The 18903-nt window shown below is 39.7% G+C and overlaps 1 protein-coding gene across 1 annotated transcript in view; it reads right to left on the bottom strand.

The window, feature by feature from the left end:
* LOC136873243 (uncharacterized) overlaps positions 1–18903 on the bottom strand; it is a 137592-nt gene that overhangs the window by 13416 nt on the left and 105273 nt on the right. The window contains exons 4-5 of the mRNA XM_067146691.2: positions 13162–13264; positions 9247–9312 (exon numbers count right to left, since the gene is read on the bottom strand). Of these exons, the coding sequence (XP_067002792.2) occupies positions 9254–9312; positions 13162–13264 (162 nt within the window). The 3' untranslated portion in view covers positions 9247–9253. The remainder of the gene's footprint in view (positions 1–9246; positions 9313–13161; positions 13265–18903) is intronic.

Raw genomic sequence — 18903 nt, forward strand, 5'->3', positions numbered from 1 at the left:
CGCTCATCTCCACCGCCCTCGTCCACCTGCCCTGCCCCTATTCCCATTATCACTACCTTGCCTGTTTCCACCACCACGCCTACCACCACCATCACTACTTCAGCTCACGCCTCTTCTCTCCTTCCTATCACTCTCACGACTACATCTCACTCTTCACCCATATTAACATCATCTCACCCCACTGTTCCCACCCCTGATTCAATGAGTCCCCAGCGCACATCTCTTCAGCAATTCGCCGAGGGACCTTCTTCTGATCCGCCTGCACACATGGTACGTTCTTCTTCGACGCCTTTGCCACCACCGCCATCAGACAAAAACTTACACCCTCAGCTGTGTAATTTGCGGTGTGGACCCTTGCCTTGCGCCTGCAGCTATTGCCCAAGAACTACGTCAGACAGGTCTACCAGTACGCCACGCATCACGTATTTACAATGCTGATGGTCCGACCTTCCTGGTACGCCTTCAACTCGAGACACCCGACGACATCCAGCACCTTCTTGCCAGTGGACTACGCTTCTTTGGACGCCATCACAGTGTTGAACCCTCACATTCACCCCCACTCACCCTGCCCCGTTCTCCAAGTACCGCAGTCGCCCCCGGTCCTGACTCTCCTCAATCACCTCGTCCACGCCTCCGATCTTCTCCAGTCCCACCCCAGCCTTCCTGCCTTACCCCACTTCCCTTTTCCCCTGACCTCCTCAGTCTTATCCTCAATACCTTAGTTAACTTTTCTTCCTTTTACCACATCCTCGCCCTCCAACTCTTATCTCGCCCTTTTGTGTAAACCCTTATTCACTATATCAATGTATCACATTTCTGTAAACATCACTGGTATATGTACTCCTGTATTACACTCTCATTAAACAACTATGCCATTCGCTCTTCTTAGCCAAGAGGCCATCTAATATCCTTCACCTCTTCTTATTTACACCGCCATTTACCCTCTCCTTCTTCCCACATTTCTCACGTCCAATCTCTTGGCCAGACGGAGGGCGTAACCCTTCAAGTGGCTCGCCCAAACGTTCTCGAACGAACGAACGAACATACGTGAACCGAAATCAGCACTGACCGCATTGCCGAGCATATTTAGAAGATACACTCAAGAAAGAAAGAAACAAAAATAAGAAATAACAGCACAAAGAAACCGGCAGAATATTATATCAAATCTTATTTTAAAATACAAATGAACTCAGAAGCAATATCACAGCCATTATAGTATATTGGGCAGCAGTTTCAGTTGATACTGAAGGCAGACAAGTATTCATATTTGTCAGTATTTTAAGAGAATCATCATGAATGGACCTATCTCACATAGGGCCTATGTATTATTTTACCATGAGCTCAAGAAAGAAGAAAATGATATCATACTAGATGGGCAGCGGAAATTCTTAGAGATGTTTTCGTTATGCTGAAGCGGCTCACCTGATCTGAACGTGGAGCCAGCTGACTTTGGTTCCCGATCGACCGAATGCAGCAGCTGTAGGATGGATTATGGCTAGATCATCCTGGACCAAAGAATTAAAAGCTAAGTTTATTGATCCAAAATTCTTAATTGAATTGAACACCGAGCTCGATAGCTGCAGTCGCTTAAGTGCGGCCAGTATCCAGTAATCCTAATCGGGAGGTAGTGGGTTCGAGCCCCACTGTCGGCAGCCTTGAAGATGGTTTTCCGTGGTTTCCCATTTTCACACCAGGCAAATGCTGGGGCTGTATCTTAATTAAGGCCATGGCCGCTTCCTTCCCATTCTTAGGCCTTTCCTATCCCATCGTCGCCAAAAAAAACTATCTGTTTTGGTGCGACGTAAAGCAAATAGCAAAAAAAAAACAATGTGTATAAACACACACACCCCAGTCCAGCCATCTCAAGACTCCAGCTACAGATGTACTGGAAAGCAATTTGTCGAGGCGGCACTGTGTCCGTGGCTTATCAATGGCGTTAACCACTCAAGAAACTACCCCTGTCACGACACAGGCAACGGGTTGCCATCCAGGTCGGTGCGCCAAGTGCGTTCGACCCCATCTGGTGTTTCAAAAGCACCCCTCCACTCCCTTTCCCACCCAAGACCCAACGACACAGAACAGCCTAATATGACCTGGATCCTCCCTCCCTAGGTCAAGGGGAAATGCCAAGGTATCTACGACCTCTCCCTAACAACTGGTACCCCGAAGATGGTGGCCGATTTCGGGCGCGTGCTCTGCCCTGCCCATCGTTGCGGTCGATGCGTCGCGATTCCGTAAAATGTGGTGGGTCCGATCGTTCCTGTTAGACACCCCCTTCTGTAGGGCCATCTCCCCCCCCCCCGCCCGGACCCCAAAGCCTTCCAATTCAACAAAATCCTCACTTTATTTATCCCACCGCGGGGCCACCTCGGCGGATCGAGTACCCGAGACCCCGCAGCCAAGTAAATCTCCACCGCGATCACTGTCCTTCACCAAAATCAAGTTCTCCAGCCTCACTTCCTAAAGCTACCAAGTGCGGCCTACTAGTCTAACGTAACACCTACCCACAACCTGAAGCACCAGAAACCGGTAACCGAGGCGGGTGCATTCATGATATGCTGCCCATTAACGATGCTACAAATCATAACACCTATACACTTACACTGCATAACGAAGTTGGTTTAGTCCTTGTAAACTTCCAAACGCAACCAGAGTTGGGTGACCACCCAGAACTACCACAACCAACACACACGTTACTGCTGTAACAGTCATCACGAAACGAACTCTCAAACGCCCTGGTCACTCACACATAAACTCACATACACCAAACATACACCCAACTCACACACGTATCTCTCTGAGATAAGTGTAACATACGGATAACTACGGACAATGTGTATAAAGCAAAGAACAGTGCATTGGCAATCCTGCAGTGATAGTATGAATTAGGTAATGTTTACTACGATACCGTGGTTCAAATCCCGGTCACTCCATGTGAGATTTGTGCTGGACAAAGCGGAGGCGGGACAGGTTTTTCTCCAGGTACTCCGGTTTTCCCTGTCATCTTTCATTCCAGCAACACTCTCAATTCTCATTTCGTAACATCTATCACTCATTAATATAAATCACTTTGGGAGTGGTGATCCCATGGTAATAACAGCCTATATCTGATTCATTCATTACATCCCTGACCCGGTCAAAGACTGGAAAACAGGTTGTAGGTTATCATTTTCAATGTTTACTACGACATAAAACAAGCTTTCTATTGAGAAGTAGATGTGAATTAATAAAGCATCCTAATATTAAGATGGAAACCAATATATATATGGTTAAGCAAAGATATATATAGGAGATGTATGTTTCTGCTTGTCATTAGTGAAGTACGGTATGAAATAATGTTATGTTAGGTAAGAAAGTTAAATATCATCGTGGTGAGATATCATGGATCCAGTGTAGCTGAAATAGCTATATTTGAGCATTTTACGTCGAGGGAAACGTTATATAAGAAGAGATTGAGATACTTGAGAAGGAATGGATATGTTAAGGAATGGTCAGAGTTGAAATAGGTAAGCTACGTGTTGTAATGAAGGAAATGAATAGTTGTTGAAGAGTAAAGATATTAGGAAGGCAGAGAAGAATTGGAATTAACACAGAAAATGAATAGCTTAAGACTGGGTCGAGTATAGTAATGTAGTAGAAGGATATCTCATCGAAGGATTGAGGGAGTATTATGACTACCAATCTAACCTAAAGGAGTGTATATCAAGCCAAGTCCATCAAATAGAAACCATATGTTTGAAATAAAGCTTAGTATGCTAGGAGTTACTTACTATAAACATCTCGTAGGTGTATTCACATAATAATAATCATAGTATATGGATGAAATGAATAATGTTTTCATGGATAGTCGTAGTTGAGTTGTTAAAAGGATTTAGATTGCTGAATGAATGTAAGAAGGGTGTTACACAACATGGATAAATAAGCATAGTATTCTCATAATCGAGCTGTGATCAATTAAGGATGGATAGGAGTAGTGTTCTCTTAGAGATTACGTGATTCGTAGGTTATAATATACATTTGGAGTATATCAAGTAAAGTGCAGTTAGGTTATTAAATACAAGATTTTGCTTAGCAAAGAAGAAGAAACTTAGCAGTTCATCCTGATATATAACCATATTAAGTGAGCAATTTAGAGGTCAAATTTTCTTGCTCGTTACGTCGATTAACCTGGTACGTAGGATGGAGATGTCCATCTGATGAAACGATATACTGTAACTTCGTGCGCATCGTACCAATTCTCTTCAGATTCCACGTTAAACTAAGATTATACTACAACCGAACCCTGAGATCATCTGAGCTGCTGGAGGAAATTTTATACATCTATACTGGACGCGGTATGGTGCAATATATTGCAATATAGTGGTTACGCCCTCCCCTATCTCATAACACCTACGGTATCCCCTGCCCAGCGTAAGAGGCTAGTAAAAGGGCTACCAGGGTCTATGAAGTTGGAATCATGTGTTGGTGACCACAGGGCCCTTAGCTGAGTCCTGCCATTGCTTCCTCTTACTTGTGCCAGCCCCCTCACTTCCATCTAACCTATCCGAACTCCATTGGTCACCTCTTGTCATTTCTGACGCCGACGGTATTAGGTTGCGAGTCCTAGAGAGTCTTTCATTTTCGCGCCCTTCGTGGCCCTTGTCTTTCTTTGGCCGATACCTTTATTTTTCGAAGTGTCGGATCCCTTCCATTATTCTTCTCTCTGATTAGTGTTGTCACCTAGGCGACGTGTTTTTATGCCTCTCCCGCTATATTTTCAAACTGGCAATATTTGCTGTAGGAATTGGTGTCTATTGGAATTTAATTCCAGCTTGTATTAGACTATTATTTTCTGTGGGACTTCTCGTTGCTAACATTTATTTATATCCTCTCCGCCCTGGGAGCCATGTTTTATCTTTAATGTCTTATGTATTTAATTAACTCACCACGAGTTATATTCTTGGGACCCGTGTCGGGCCACTTTTGGAGCGATTCTAACTTGGTGCTCGCTTTCTCGCCAACCAGTCGGTACGCTTGGATGCTTGGAGAGGTTTCTGCTTGGTGTGAGCTGGCTTGCTAGTTTTGAGTCGACGAGGTGAGGATCAGCCATGATGCGAGTGAGATGTGTTTTGTGGACACATAAGTGTCTGACTTCGGCCTCCTGATGCTTTATTATTTTGCTTTCTTTTAGTCTGAGTGAGGACTGCCTTACTGACGCCGAGGCGTTACTACCTATCTGAAGACACAATGTACTGTAAGTTCGCCGTGATTCCAATTTAATTCTTCCCTCCGAGACTGGTCAAATACGACTTCTGGATATTAGTTTTTTCCTCTGATCAGTTTGCATCTTTTGGGTCTCATGGTAGAAATTGTAGCCTTCGTTCTACCTTCGGTCCCATTAATTATTTTACTGTAACTAAAATGTAAAACTGATCATCGTGATTAACGAAGTTTATACCTCCTTAGGAGTCTTAATGGTAAATCGTACGCTGGTAATGCTGCTACATCCGCCTTGGTGAAAATGAAATGTCGTATGGCTTTTAGTGCCGGGACATCCCAGGACGGGTTCGGGTCGCCAGGTGCAGGTCTTTCTATTTGACTCCCGTAGGCGACCTGCGTGTCGTGATGAGGATGAAATGATGATGAATACAACACATACACCCAGCCCCCGTGCCGTAGGAATTAACCAATTAAGGTTAAACTCCCCGACCCTGCCGGGAATCGAACCCGGGACCCTCTGAACCGAAGGCCAGTACGCTGACCGTTCAGCCAACGAGTCGGATATCTGCCTTGGTAATATTATTATTATTATTATTATTATTATTATTATTATTATTATTATTATTATTATTATTATTATTATTATTATTATTATTATTATTATTATTATTATTATTATTATTATTATTATTATTATTTGTAAATTAGGAAATTGAGAAATTGGTACTGATGAAATTAATTTAAACATTAACGGTACTGAACTACTTAAATGGGTTTAATTTATTGATGGTATAGAGACCACGTGAGATTTGGCCTGGGACTCGGAATCTCTGTTTGGGTTTTGAATTAAGTGCTATTCGTTTTCTACTTCTTGTTGTACTTCTTTCTTTCTTTGGGTTTATCCCATTGGATTTCATGATTGGTCATTTCTGGTATTTATGTACATGTTTTCGTTGTTATGCAACTGCTGCCTTGGTGATAGTGATTGTTTTTGTTGACTTGAGCGGGTGTGACCCAGATAATTTGACCTTGTATTGATCTTGCTTCTTGGTGAAGATTTGCAAGTTATCCCTTCTTTAATATTACTTGTTTGATTTTCCTTCCTTTCTTTTTCATCTCTTTTTCCTCTCCTTGGAACAGGTTATACGTATTATGTTGTTTTAACCTTGCTGAAACGTGAGTTTGGGATCTGACCCCTGGCGGAACGTCCGTGGTCGTTATTTGCGCCCTTCTGGTGCAAGGAAAAGGTAAAAGAAGGAAATGGTGAAATGTATTAATTAAATATAACGTCGAGCTGAATTGTAAAGAAGGAAATACTCCTTTCTAAATTTTACCAAAGATTTGTTGCTAATGTTAAGAATCTAGACTATGGTCTTGTTAAATTTTATTCTTCTAAGGGCCGTCCTAATTAAGTCTATAAATTATTTATTAATTAATTGATTTTAATTAACTACTTACTTTTGATTTAGAGGACGTATTTCCTTTTAATGCGCTTTAGTTCTCTTGTTGTACTAATGCCATCCTCATTAAGTCTTTAAATTATTTATTAATTAAGTGATTTGAAATTACTACTTACTTTTGATTTATAGGACATATTTCCATTTAATGAGCTTTAGTTCTCTTGTTTTACTGATGCCATCCTCATTAAGCCTCTTATTTATTTATTTATTTATTAACTGACCTTAATTAATTACTTGCATTTAAATTTAAATAAAGTCTTTCTCATGAATGTACTACGGTTAACTTGTTTCATTAAATAGCCTATTTATCTTATATACCAAAATAAACCTGTCTTTTCTTTCGAGATATTTCAAACTATTTCTTACCACGCCAAATATTTTAAATTCTTCTTCGGTTTCTTTGGGCTGGAGCCTTCTCTTCCACATGTGGTGAGTATCTTGTTGTTTTAATTTTAATTATTTGAGTTTGAGTATTTTGATATCTCTTGTCTAGTACCAGCAAGCGACGGTGCGGCTAGTGCAATGTTATGTAGAGGATTGTTGCCTAGTTGTACTTCCTCTTAAAACGATAATCACCAGCACCATCACTCAGTCCCTGGACATCGACACCTGGATTCTCACGTGCCGGACTGAGTGACTCAGACGGCTGAGGCGCTGGCCTTCTGACCCCAACTTGGCAAGTTCGATTCTGGCTCAGTCCGGTGGTATTTGAATGTGCTCAAATAGGTCAGCCGCGTGTGAGTAGATTTACTGGTACGTAAAAGAACTCCTGCGGGACTAAATTCCGGCACATCGGTGTCTCAGAAAACCGAAAATGTAGTTAGTGTGACGTAAAGAAAATGACATTATTATTGCATTCTCACGACGCATTCGCGTTATAAAGAACTCGTGGCTATCTTCCTACGACTCTCCCCTAGAGAATATGGTTGCGCAGTTGTACTTCCCCTTAATAACAATGACCATCACCACCGCTGCCACTGAGAAGCGAGCAGTGATGCCACCCATAAGAGAGGACGAAATAACACATACCTACATCTTCATTACAGACTGCTCTGCAATTCAGCGTTCAGTCTGCAAACCTCTGTGAATTTACTAACCACCTCGACAATCCTCTGTTTGTAACTAGTTCTGTGGCCTTGTTTAGTTCTCTACCTCTTAGATTCAAAATACTAGAAACTGAGTCTAACCATCATTGTCTTGGTTTCCCTCTACATTTCTTACCCTCCATAGCAGAGTCCATCAGTCTCCTCCCCCATTCTCCCCCTGTGGTCACCCACGGTATCCCCTGCCAGTCATAAGAGGCCAGTAAAAGGGGCTCCAGGGGCTCTCAACTTGGGAGCGTTGGTTGGCAACCACGGGGCCCTTAGGTGAGTCCTGGCATTGCTTACACTTATTTTGTGCCAGAATCCTCACTTTCATCTATCTTTTCTGACCTCCTTTGGTCAAAACTTGTTCATTTCCGACCCCGACGGTATGAGAGCACTCGAGGCCTAGGCAGTCTTTCACTTTCACGCCCTTCGTTGCCCTTGTCTTCCTTTCGCAGACATCTTCATTTTTCGAAGTGTCGGATCCCTTCCATTTTTCCCTCTGATTAGTGTTATATAGAGGATGGTTGCCTAACTGTACTTCCCCTTAAAATAATAATCACCACCACTACCTCCTCCATTCACCACACATAACCTCACCACCGAAGTCACTTTATGCGTACAGCTTCATCTATCGAGTTCACTCCTAACTTATCCTTTAAATTCTTATTCGGAGTACCCTCCTGCCACTGTTCCCACCAGACCTATGGGAATTCTAGTTACAACAAGATGATAGAACATAATGAAGGTGCTAGCGAGTGTCATGAGGACACTGACACAAGTAAATTTTGTTGATATTCAGATTGCAGCACATTACAGAATATAGAACAGAAAAATATGACCAAAGTAAATAGTTTTACGGAGAATGGTATGATCAGATTACAGCCTAAATTCCAACTTTCGAGCTTTTTAGGAAGTAGGTACAAGAGTTCTGTTGGTTTTACAATTTTGTCTGTAAATGTTGAAAAGAACTGTCTTTCACTTGTCTATTGTCAGTTTCTGTTTGTTTTCCTTAGTAAAATGTCTATGAGGAGGGGTTCTAACGCACAGCAACCCCAGCCCCACCACCTCTGACTACTACTCCGGTTCCCACCTGCTTGTACCAGCAATCATTCTTGCTACTTTCATGTCTGTTACTTCTAACTTATGAATAAGATATTCTGAGTTCACCGAGCTTTCACTCCCGTAAAGCAAAGTTGGTCTGAAACCAGACCGATGTAAACATCGTTTCGTCTGTGACTGACATCCAACTTACAGAATACTGTTGATCGCTACTGCGAGCTTACTGCATTACATTACTGCACCTTGATTCAACCTCACTTACTATACTACCATCCTGTGAACATCCAGTTTTGTATTCCCAATCTGACATTCAATTCTCCTGGATTTCTTAACTACTGACAAAAAATTAGTCTTGGAGAAGCTCATTTTAATACCTTAAAAATGGTGCCCCAAAAAGGCACTGCGACAAAGTCTGAAGGTACAACAGGTTTTCATCTTACCGGACATTTATTGACGCCGATTCATCATATTCATCACCAACTCTCTCAGATTATCGCCGTTGGACACTGAAATGAGAGAAGAATTCAACCATGAATATCTGATCATACTCCATTTAGGGTGCCATGATTGATGGACACCGGTGTGGATTTACACAACAGAGGGGCTGTCAGGACCAGATTACCAGTATGCATCAAAAACGAGTAAATAAAACCTGCTATGGGAGCATTAGACAATTGAAATGAACACTGTTCTACAGACATTGGTAATGTGCTCTCTCCAGTTAAGACTCTCATTTATAACTACACCAAGATTACTTACCGAGTTTTCGTACTGTATAATTATACCGGATAAAGTGAGTGGAGGAAAGTTTTTGTTCTTTTGTTCTTTATCGCACTGATTTGTTTCAACTGTCCAACAAGATTTTGATGGATTAATTAACATATAGTTTTCATGAGCGTATGCACATATATTACTTAAGTCAGAGCGGGCGCGGCGACTTCGGGTAATTATTCCGGGGGGGAGGGGGGCATGATTAACATGAATACAAGCATGTGAAGTGAGGAACAAACTTTAACGCAAACAATCCTATATAAAACAATATTCACAAACGGGACAATAATAGAGCTTGTTTCTCAAATGCATTTTTGGAACGAGTCTTATGTAAGGAGTGAAAATGAAAACCTACAACCTGTTTTCCAGTCATTGAACGGGTCAGGGATGTCATGAATGAAGCAGATATGGGCTGTTAGTATGATGAGGTCACCACTCCCAAACTGATTTATTAATGAATGATAGATGCTATGAAATGAGAAAGGAGAGTGTTGCTGGAATGAAAGATGACAGGGAAAACCGGAGTACCCGGAGAAAAATCTGTCCCGCTTCCGCTTTGTCCAGCACAAATCTCACATCATGGAGTGACCGGGATTTGAACCACGGTATCCAGCGATGAGAGGCCGATGCGCTGCCGTCTGAGCCACGGAGTATTCAATAATATTCACAAGTACTCAGAAAAATTGAACATGATTCATAAATACAGTAAATATTTTGAAGGAATAATTGATGTACGAAGCTATAAAAAATAATTACAACTAAAAGAATTACAACTTGCTTCACAAATACATTTTATAAATAAATATCCAATTACCGTACTGAACGTAATGCATTTCTTGATACGGAAAGTGGAAACCCTACCACCAGATATACCACCAAAACAGTCTCTAATGGGAAATGTAATTCTCTGAAGGAATGACCGCTTTCTAATTTCATTTCTTCATACAAAACCATCTACCAACTTCTCCAGATTCAAGACTCAAGGTTTTAATGGGATTTCCATCTACGAGAAGAATTTTTCAGGGGGTGCGACTGAGTCAGATTTCATATAGCCTATTGGTTGTTTGATGTCATAAATTTTGGAGTGATAGTAGATTTGTAGATTGTCAGCATACAAGTGGTATTTACAGTGTCTTAGCCGTGTTGATAAATCATTAATACAGTGTAGTGCATTCTTTCCCATGATTTCCCTTCACTACCTTTCGACTGTGCAAATTTATCTGCCCTTAAATCGTTCTAAGTTTCACACCTCGCCTGCTGGCATCCATCCTTCGTTCACACATAGACCCTTATCCAAAGGAAGACAACTTGAAAACCTACCCATTTCCTCTTTTAAATGATCCAGTGCTATCTCGTTGTATGTCGGAAACAACATGAACCGGATATGAGCGTAAGAAGGTTGGTCATACAGACAGAAGTTTGAAAGAAATAATTCGATTTAATCGTGAATGGACTAAAGTATATAAATTAAATAAAAAGAAAATACAATGCACAGGACGCAGAAGTGTGAAGCCATGGCGAAAGCCACTGGGCACCCGCGTCGGCTGAACATGCTATGCACTAAAAGGCACGTAAAGCAAGTCGCTTCAATGTGCTACGCTCTAATAGGCACGTAAATCACGTTGTTGAACTTGCTACGTGCTAATAGACACGTAAAGCCCGACGACTGAACGTGCTACATGCTACGAGGCACCTAAAGTACATCGGTTGAACATGCTACGTGCTAAGACGCACGTAAGGCAGGTCGGTTAAACTTGCTATATGCTAAAAGGCACTTACAGCACGTCATCTGAACTTGCTATGCGCTAATAGACACGTAAAGCACGGCGGTTGAATGTGCTACGCGCTAAAAGGAACGTAAAGTACGTCGGTTGAACGTACTACGCGCTAAGAGGCACGTACAACACTTCGGATACTTCGACCGTCATTTTATCGGAAACGGTCGAGTGTCTACGGATAAGCCGACACATGTGATCGCTTATTTCGACCGCTCTTCCACTGAGCAAAGTTTCTGGCAAATCGGGTCGTTAAAATCGGCGAGTCCTTTCCTTAGTGCGATTTCAGAAAGGTGCAGTGAATACTTTGTCTTCTAGGCCGCCTATGAATTGATCAAGTGTTACTTTGCAATAAATATATACACTCTTGTTAAAAAACAGAACACCTTGAAAACAAGAGATAGGAAGTTCATATTCAAGTGACATGTGTATTAGTATATTCTGAAGAAATGATTGGCTTTTGAACGATGTCGGCCCTCGGGTTCAAAGTCCACATCTATACCTCGGGGCAAAAACATCGACTGGTAAAATGTGCCTGCGGCTCTCGTTGTCGCTAAAAACGGATGGTAATGGAACAGTGTGACTTGAGCAGACGTGCAGGATGCCTCGCAGACGAATGCGAGAACCGTACCGTCAAATAAGTAAATTTTAAAGAGGGCGCATTATTGGCATAGGAGAACGTGATGCATCCATCCGGGATATTGTTGCTCGTATGGGACGAAGTGTGTTGGCAGTGCATCGGGTGTGTACAGAATGGTTCATAGAAGGCCGTAGAACACGACGAGATGGGTTCAGTAGCATCACCCAGAACTCCCCACCCCCACCCCTACCCCCACCCCCAGAGAAAATCGACATCTCATCCGAATGGCATTGCATGACAGATCTGCTTCCTCTTCGGCTTTGGCGCACCAGTAGAACAGTGTAACACACTGTGCAATATCAGGAGTGAGAGTCCGTCGCTGTTTATTATGGTCTGGATTACTGGCGAGTCGCCCACTTCTCCGCCTGCGTTTGACTTACGTGCATAAACACGCTAGACTGCAATGGTATATGAAACAACGTCCCTGGGGACAGGAATGGCAGCAGGTAGTGTTTTCGGACGAATCCAGCTTCTCTTTGTAAATGATGGCTGCATTTTTGTTCACCGCAGACAGGGGGAGGGGCATCACATTGACTGCATTCGCGCAAGACATACAGTGCTAACTCAAGGCCTTATGGTGTGGGGTGCTCTTTGGTACAACCACAAATCACGGTTGGTACGTATCCAGGGCACTGTAATCAATTTGACCTACGTGGACGATATCCTGCAACCCGTAGCCAAACCCTTTCTGCACGACAGCCCAGACGCCATATTTCATTAGGACAATGCGCGACCACATGTTGCTGCACGAACACGTGCCTTCTTTTTGTCACAGAATGTCAGACTGTTGCCCCCGGCCGCCCAATCACCGGACTTGTCACCAATCGAAAATGTGTGGGATATGGTGAAAGACGGGTGCGGCGCTGTGACCCAATGCCAACCACCAAAGATGAACTGTGGAACCACGTGAATCCAGCATGGATGGCTATACCCCAGGACGCCATTCGCGCTTTATACGCTTCGATGCCATCACGCATGGAACAAGTTACCAATGCTCATGGAGGACCCAGAGCCTACTAGGCAACAGGACACATGCTGAACTTAGGTGACTGAAATGCTAATTGTTTCTGAAGAACACATTGATAAACCGGTCCTTTGAATATGAACTTCCTAGCTCTGGTATTTCAAGGTGTTCTGTTGTTTATGAACATTAGTGCATTTCTACTTACTTAGTTCCTTTTGTAGGCATCTCCCTGCGTCTGCAGCAACATCGGGGCTAACGCAGGACAAATCTCGTACGTTGCTAATACCGCCATCACACTGCTGTCTGACCTGCAACAACAAAGAATCTCATTTTTTAAACAAGTTTGAAATTAATAATAATAATAGCAATAACAAGTTTGGTTGACAGGTTTGCTGGAAGACACATACATAATCTCGATCATTTTGGACAGTTTCCTTTCCACCCCCCTTCTCGGCCTCCTCATGCCGATGGTGGATGAACTTCGACTTAAATGTCATCCGGAGTGTCACTGTTCATCTGAGTGACTTCGAAAACTGTGGATTCAACATTAATATGGGCCTTATTCGATTATTTCTACATGTCACTCCCTCTTCACTCAAATGGTATTTCTGTCCAGATAGTCACGTAATAGAAATCCCGACCAATCTCTCAGGGTTCATTAATATATTTTTACGTGAGATCAAACACATACCGATACGTGAAGTAATGCTTCATCTATCAGCTGAATTGGTGGACGTCTCCATCCGACATATCATTGGATCGCAAGAATACTCGATAATTCGACGTCTTAATTCAAGTTATCTTACACTACCACAGAAAATTTTAAATAACACTTCATGTAAATCTTGACTACAACTATTTATTTAATAGAAATATTGGTAAAGGAAAATAAAATCATGAAGTTAAAATTTTAAAAAAATATTTGACCTGGTAGCTTAAAATATTTGTTAATGGTCACTATTATCATTTCTATTTTTTTTCATCACAATTGAAATGTGATATTATCTTATCTTTATACAACAGTCATAAAGAAAACTGGTAAAATATGCAAAATCTGTATGGGAAAACGATGATTAGGTTAATGTATTACATTTATTCATTCATATCAGCTTCTGGTAATGTTAATATTCACAGCTGTTCTTAGGAAAAGCTATTAAAATAATATTTATTAATCTTCAGTTGGATTATCTCAAGATATTGTTGGAGTATCCCACTATAAGCATACGGAAAAGTGATAAGTTTCTTATTCATTAGAAAAAGTTTGCTTTTAAACAATTAAAGTTACTATATTGTCGAATATAATGTATTATATTAACTTCTCTTTACAACATAAATTAATAATTGAGTATAACAAGGTATTCATATCCTTAAGTGAGCCTAAATATTAATATGTCACCTCGCACGAATGAACTAATATATCTAGAGAACATCATTCTTGAAGACATTGTGTGATATCAATTCAGTTACATTCCTATACAATGTAGCAATCATCCATATTAACCTAAGTATGCCATAATTTATTTAAGAAAATGCGATTTCTCAGTAGAAATTCTAAGTTTAAAATGTCCAAGTGAACGAATACTCAATCTTATAGGAATTCCTTTTGATGACCTAATCTTATCACAAAATTCAATGAAAGTCGAAACACGTTATCAGGATATGTGATCCTTCCAGTTCCACCTATTATTTCATCGTAGCAACACATATTCCTTCAATTCGTCTTTCATTTCTTTCATATAACAACATCACATCTTCTTCATAACTCATTTCAAATCATATCTCTTTTTATTATTCCAAATATTTCACGTATTTACATTTCTTGATGTACAAATAACCTTATCCTCGTATATTCATATCTTTGGATCACTATATTCTTAAATAATATCAACATTTCTTCTGTCTGCTGTTATTTTCATATCTAGTGCTATCCTAACTCATCATGATAACGTTTCACCTATATACATATTTACTCATCACTTGGTATATTATTAAAATATTAAAATATTCTCCTCATAAGAACTTCAAATACGATACTGCATAATATGTTTGCATTCTTTTGCTCTCACTGAAATAGTATTATCATTACTGTATATCGCATTTTCTAACTGGGGTTAATTTTCTTAAGAATGCTACCTATTCCCTTTATATCGACATAATAAATAAATCACTCGCGTGAATCTAACACAATTTAGTTGTTTTGAATACAAAACGATAAAACATATTAGGCTTTAACTACAAATAGTCAACTCATGTTAATATCTACCAATCTATACATACACTTTATTTAAGAAACTTATCTCGTTTTCCTTCGCTTCCGGAATGATATCATTTCTCGTTCATCCTCCGCAGTCGTGGGTGATCGTCATCTTGCGTGGCTGGTCATCTGGATGGCATCTGCGGTGTTTGCCCAGCTCAGGTTTATGCAGGTAGCCTGTCCCATGTCTTCTTCGAGAGCCATGACAATCTTGACTTGCTCAATTACAAAGATAAAATACATTTATTAAATCAGCTGTAGCATATGAATATTATAAAAGCCTTTTAACATAATTCAACAATTTGATTTCGTTTAAGATTGCTTTGCGTAATTCTAATATCTGTCAGACCTCCAATTATCTCAGCTTATATGTTTTATGAATTTACACAATGATGATACTGGGTTATATCGACCGTTTGCTTCTCTGGTCAAGGCCTTTTCCTTGCCGTCTATAGTATGGCTAATAACCAAGTCTTTTAGATTTATATATAACGCGTTTTATACTAATATTCTTATATGTTTTGCGTTACATTGTTGTTTTATCGATGATAACAATTCCTTTTTCTTAAATTATCTTCTTTCTTGATATTTTAAAGCATTCAGCTCGCTGCCCAGTCGCAATACGTCTGCTTCCTAAGCTTGTCTTTCCATTTGTGTCTCTTGTACAGTGTTGGTTTTTTAACAATTCGAATTCTTATTTTGTCTTTATTACTGCCATCATGATCCTGTATACTTCTACATTGCGTTATTCTGAACGTCCGTAACATTCTATAACGTTATGTTGCAGTCAGTAATTACGTTCATTCCAACTCGATTGAGTTTTATTTCTGGAATAGTGGAATGGCGCAGTATTAAGTCATATGTGGTTCGTTGAAATTGCAGGCCTCGATATAGTCACCGTCATATCTAATCGTTGAGCTTGCTGATATCTTTATACGTCAAGATATTGCCTCTTAACTGTGTGCAACCCGCTACAAGTGAATGTATTGCTGGCTAGAGTTGGAGTGATCAATTACAGTAATGACTTTATTTTAGGATTACTAATAATTCATTGGTAAATAATTTCGGAGAGAGTAAAATGAGAATTAAGTAAATCTGTACAGTATAACGGATGTATGGACTGGGCATAGCTGTTTTAGTAAATTCCTTTAATAATAATAATAATAATAATAATAATAATAATAATAATAATAATAATAATAATAATAATAATAATAATAATAATAATAATAATCACAACTGTCCAGCATTTGCAGACGATTTTGCCATATTTTCAGAAAACTAGAAAATGCAGCAAACAAGTCAATCTCTTGGAATAAATAGCCGACAGAACAGATTTAATAGTTTCTGTAGAAAGAAACAATTTTTATAAATATAAAAAACGAACAGAAATTCGTCGACTAAAGAAGGTAAATAAATTCAAATATCTGGGATAAACAATTCAAGAGTGTTTTGAAAAATCCGCTGTAGAAGAAAGGATACACAAGATGGAAAGATTATGTGCTATAACTAGGAATATGTACAACAAAATGTGCTTATTTTAAATCCTCAAAGTACAACACTACAACACGATAGTCAAACTGGAATGCCTATACTCGAGTTAATGTCTAGTACTTAGTCACAAGCTAAATAAATTAGAAGTACTGGAAAGGAAAAATTATACGGAAAATACTCGGCCCGCTAACAACTGCAGAACTTGGGATATGATGATGAATATGAATGATGAAATATACCGGAACACATAACAGATACGATGCGGAGGAGGCAATTGATATTTTTTCACATTTATACAGAATGGATGACAACAGGTCTTTAAATATCTTTGGAACAAGAAGTCAACGACAACCGGGATTCATGAAGTCAAGAGGGATTTGGAAAGAAACAACATAAGGGTAGAATAAGCAACAGAGAGAGATTTTTAGAAATAAAGAGTTAAAATGGAAAGATTTCAAGGTCACGAGGGAAAGAAAACAGGATCGAAAAGGTCCGAGAGGAGGAAAAGGAGGCATAGTGAGTACATGAAGGAGTATTGGAGTAGAAATAAGAAACAACAAAGGATAAAGCATTGAAGTTGTCTCGTGGTCCCTACACGACCCTAACGGAGAAAGAAACGAATAATAAAAATAATAATAATAATAATAATAATAATAATAATAATAATAATAAAGCTAACTGTAACAAACCAATTAGATTTTGCAGATGATCTAGTCATACTAACAAAAACCCCAGAAGAAGGAAGGATAAAATTAAAAGAACTTGAAAAGTGTGCGTCCAAAATAGCATTATAATTTTCCTATGAAAAACGGAATGGATCACTAGTACCAACAATGTACCTGCAGTAATTCAAATATACAAAAACAAAATAATTAAAAGAACCCATACATTGAAATACTTAATTGAAGTAATGACAGTAAACGCGGTAGAGAAGGAGAGCACGAAGGCACGAATTTACAAGATGGAGAGATCTTGTCAAGCAACGGTGAACATATACAACACAAAAGTCTGTATCCAGGAACGATAAACTGAGGCACTACCGGACTGTAATCCTGCCAGCAGCTTTACGTGCAACACACTGTTTGAATGCCTTCTCAGACAGAAGAGTAAGCAGAATCCTAAGAAAAATTATGGAACCTATTACAAGGAATGGCACATAAAGATTGAAACCAGAACAAGATTCACACAAAGCTTTAGAAAAGATAAAGCATGCTTTCAGCAAAGGAATATTATTTGGTCAACTGTAGAGAATGGGCAAAGACAGAAAATTTTTCAACATTATGCATATAAAATTCTAAAGCAGTATTTACCAAAGAAGGCGAAGATGATTTGGAACTACACGACATAAAAAAATTGCAAATAGAAAAGAATTGTGACAAAATATTCACTAAAAATGTTATTTACATGGAGGTACATCGACATTAATGGCATTTGCAACCTGTGTTCAGTTGTATGTAATAAAAAGAAAAACACAAAAAAACACTTTTGTAGAAAAAGTTAAAATAGAAGAAAATGTTTGAAATACCAAATAAAATATAGGGCAATATTCGGACTTTGGGTGGGGGGTTCTACGCAGTTGTGAGCTGTGAGATCGATTTCCATGGTTTCGTATTTTCACACCAGGCGAATGCTGGGGCTGTACGCTAATTAAGGTCACTCCCGCTTCCTTCTCACTCGTAGACCTTTCCTATGCAATCCTTGCCATTTAGGACAATCAGTGCCTCGCAAAGCCCAGTGGAATTCACCCGCGAAGCGATCATTTTTTTAAATTATTTATCAGGATCACCAACCCTCTAACTCTGATATACTCGGTTCACGTTCTTTCCGCCCACTTTTGGTAAAGTTATCAAGTTGAAAAGTTATTTTTTTAAATCGAAATAGGCATTAAATTAAAAACGCCTCTAGGCATTTCATCATCAAGGTCTTATGAATCACTAAATCTAATTGCAAGGTCCGGAACCTCGGCGTTGCTACAACAGTATGACCAAAACTCAAAATTGAAAAAAATTGAAAATGTTTTATCTAACTTAACTGATTAATGTTTATAGCTAAGAACAGTGTATTTTAAGTGTGTGCTAGGTTTCGTGGTATTTAGCTCAAACTGTCGTGAACAGTGTATTTCAAGTGTGTGCGAAGTTTCATGGTATCTAACTCAAACAGTGTCCACGTTCTAGAGAATTTAGAAAATCAATCAATTCT

Source organism: Anabrus simplex, chromosome 1, assembly GCF_040414725.1.
Source record: "Anabrus simplex isolate iqAnaSimp1 chromosome 1, ASM4041472v1, whole genome shotgun sequence".
In the NCBI taxonomy this organism is placed as follows: Eukaryota; Metazoa; Arthropoda; class Insecta; order Orthoptera; family Tettigoniidae; genus Anabrus; species Anabrus simplex.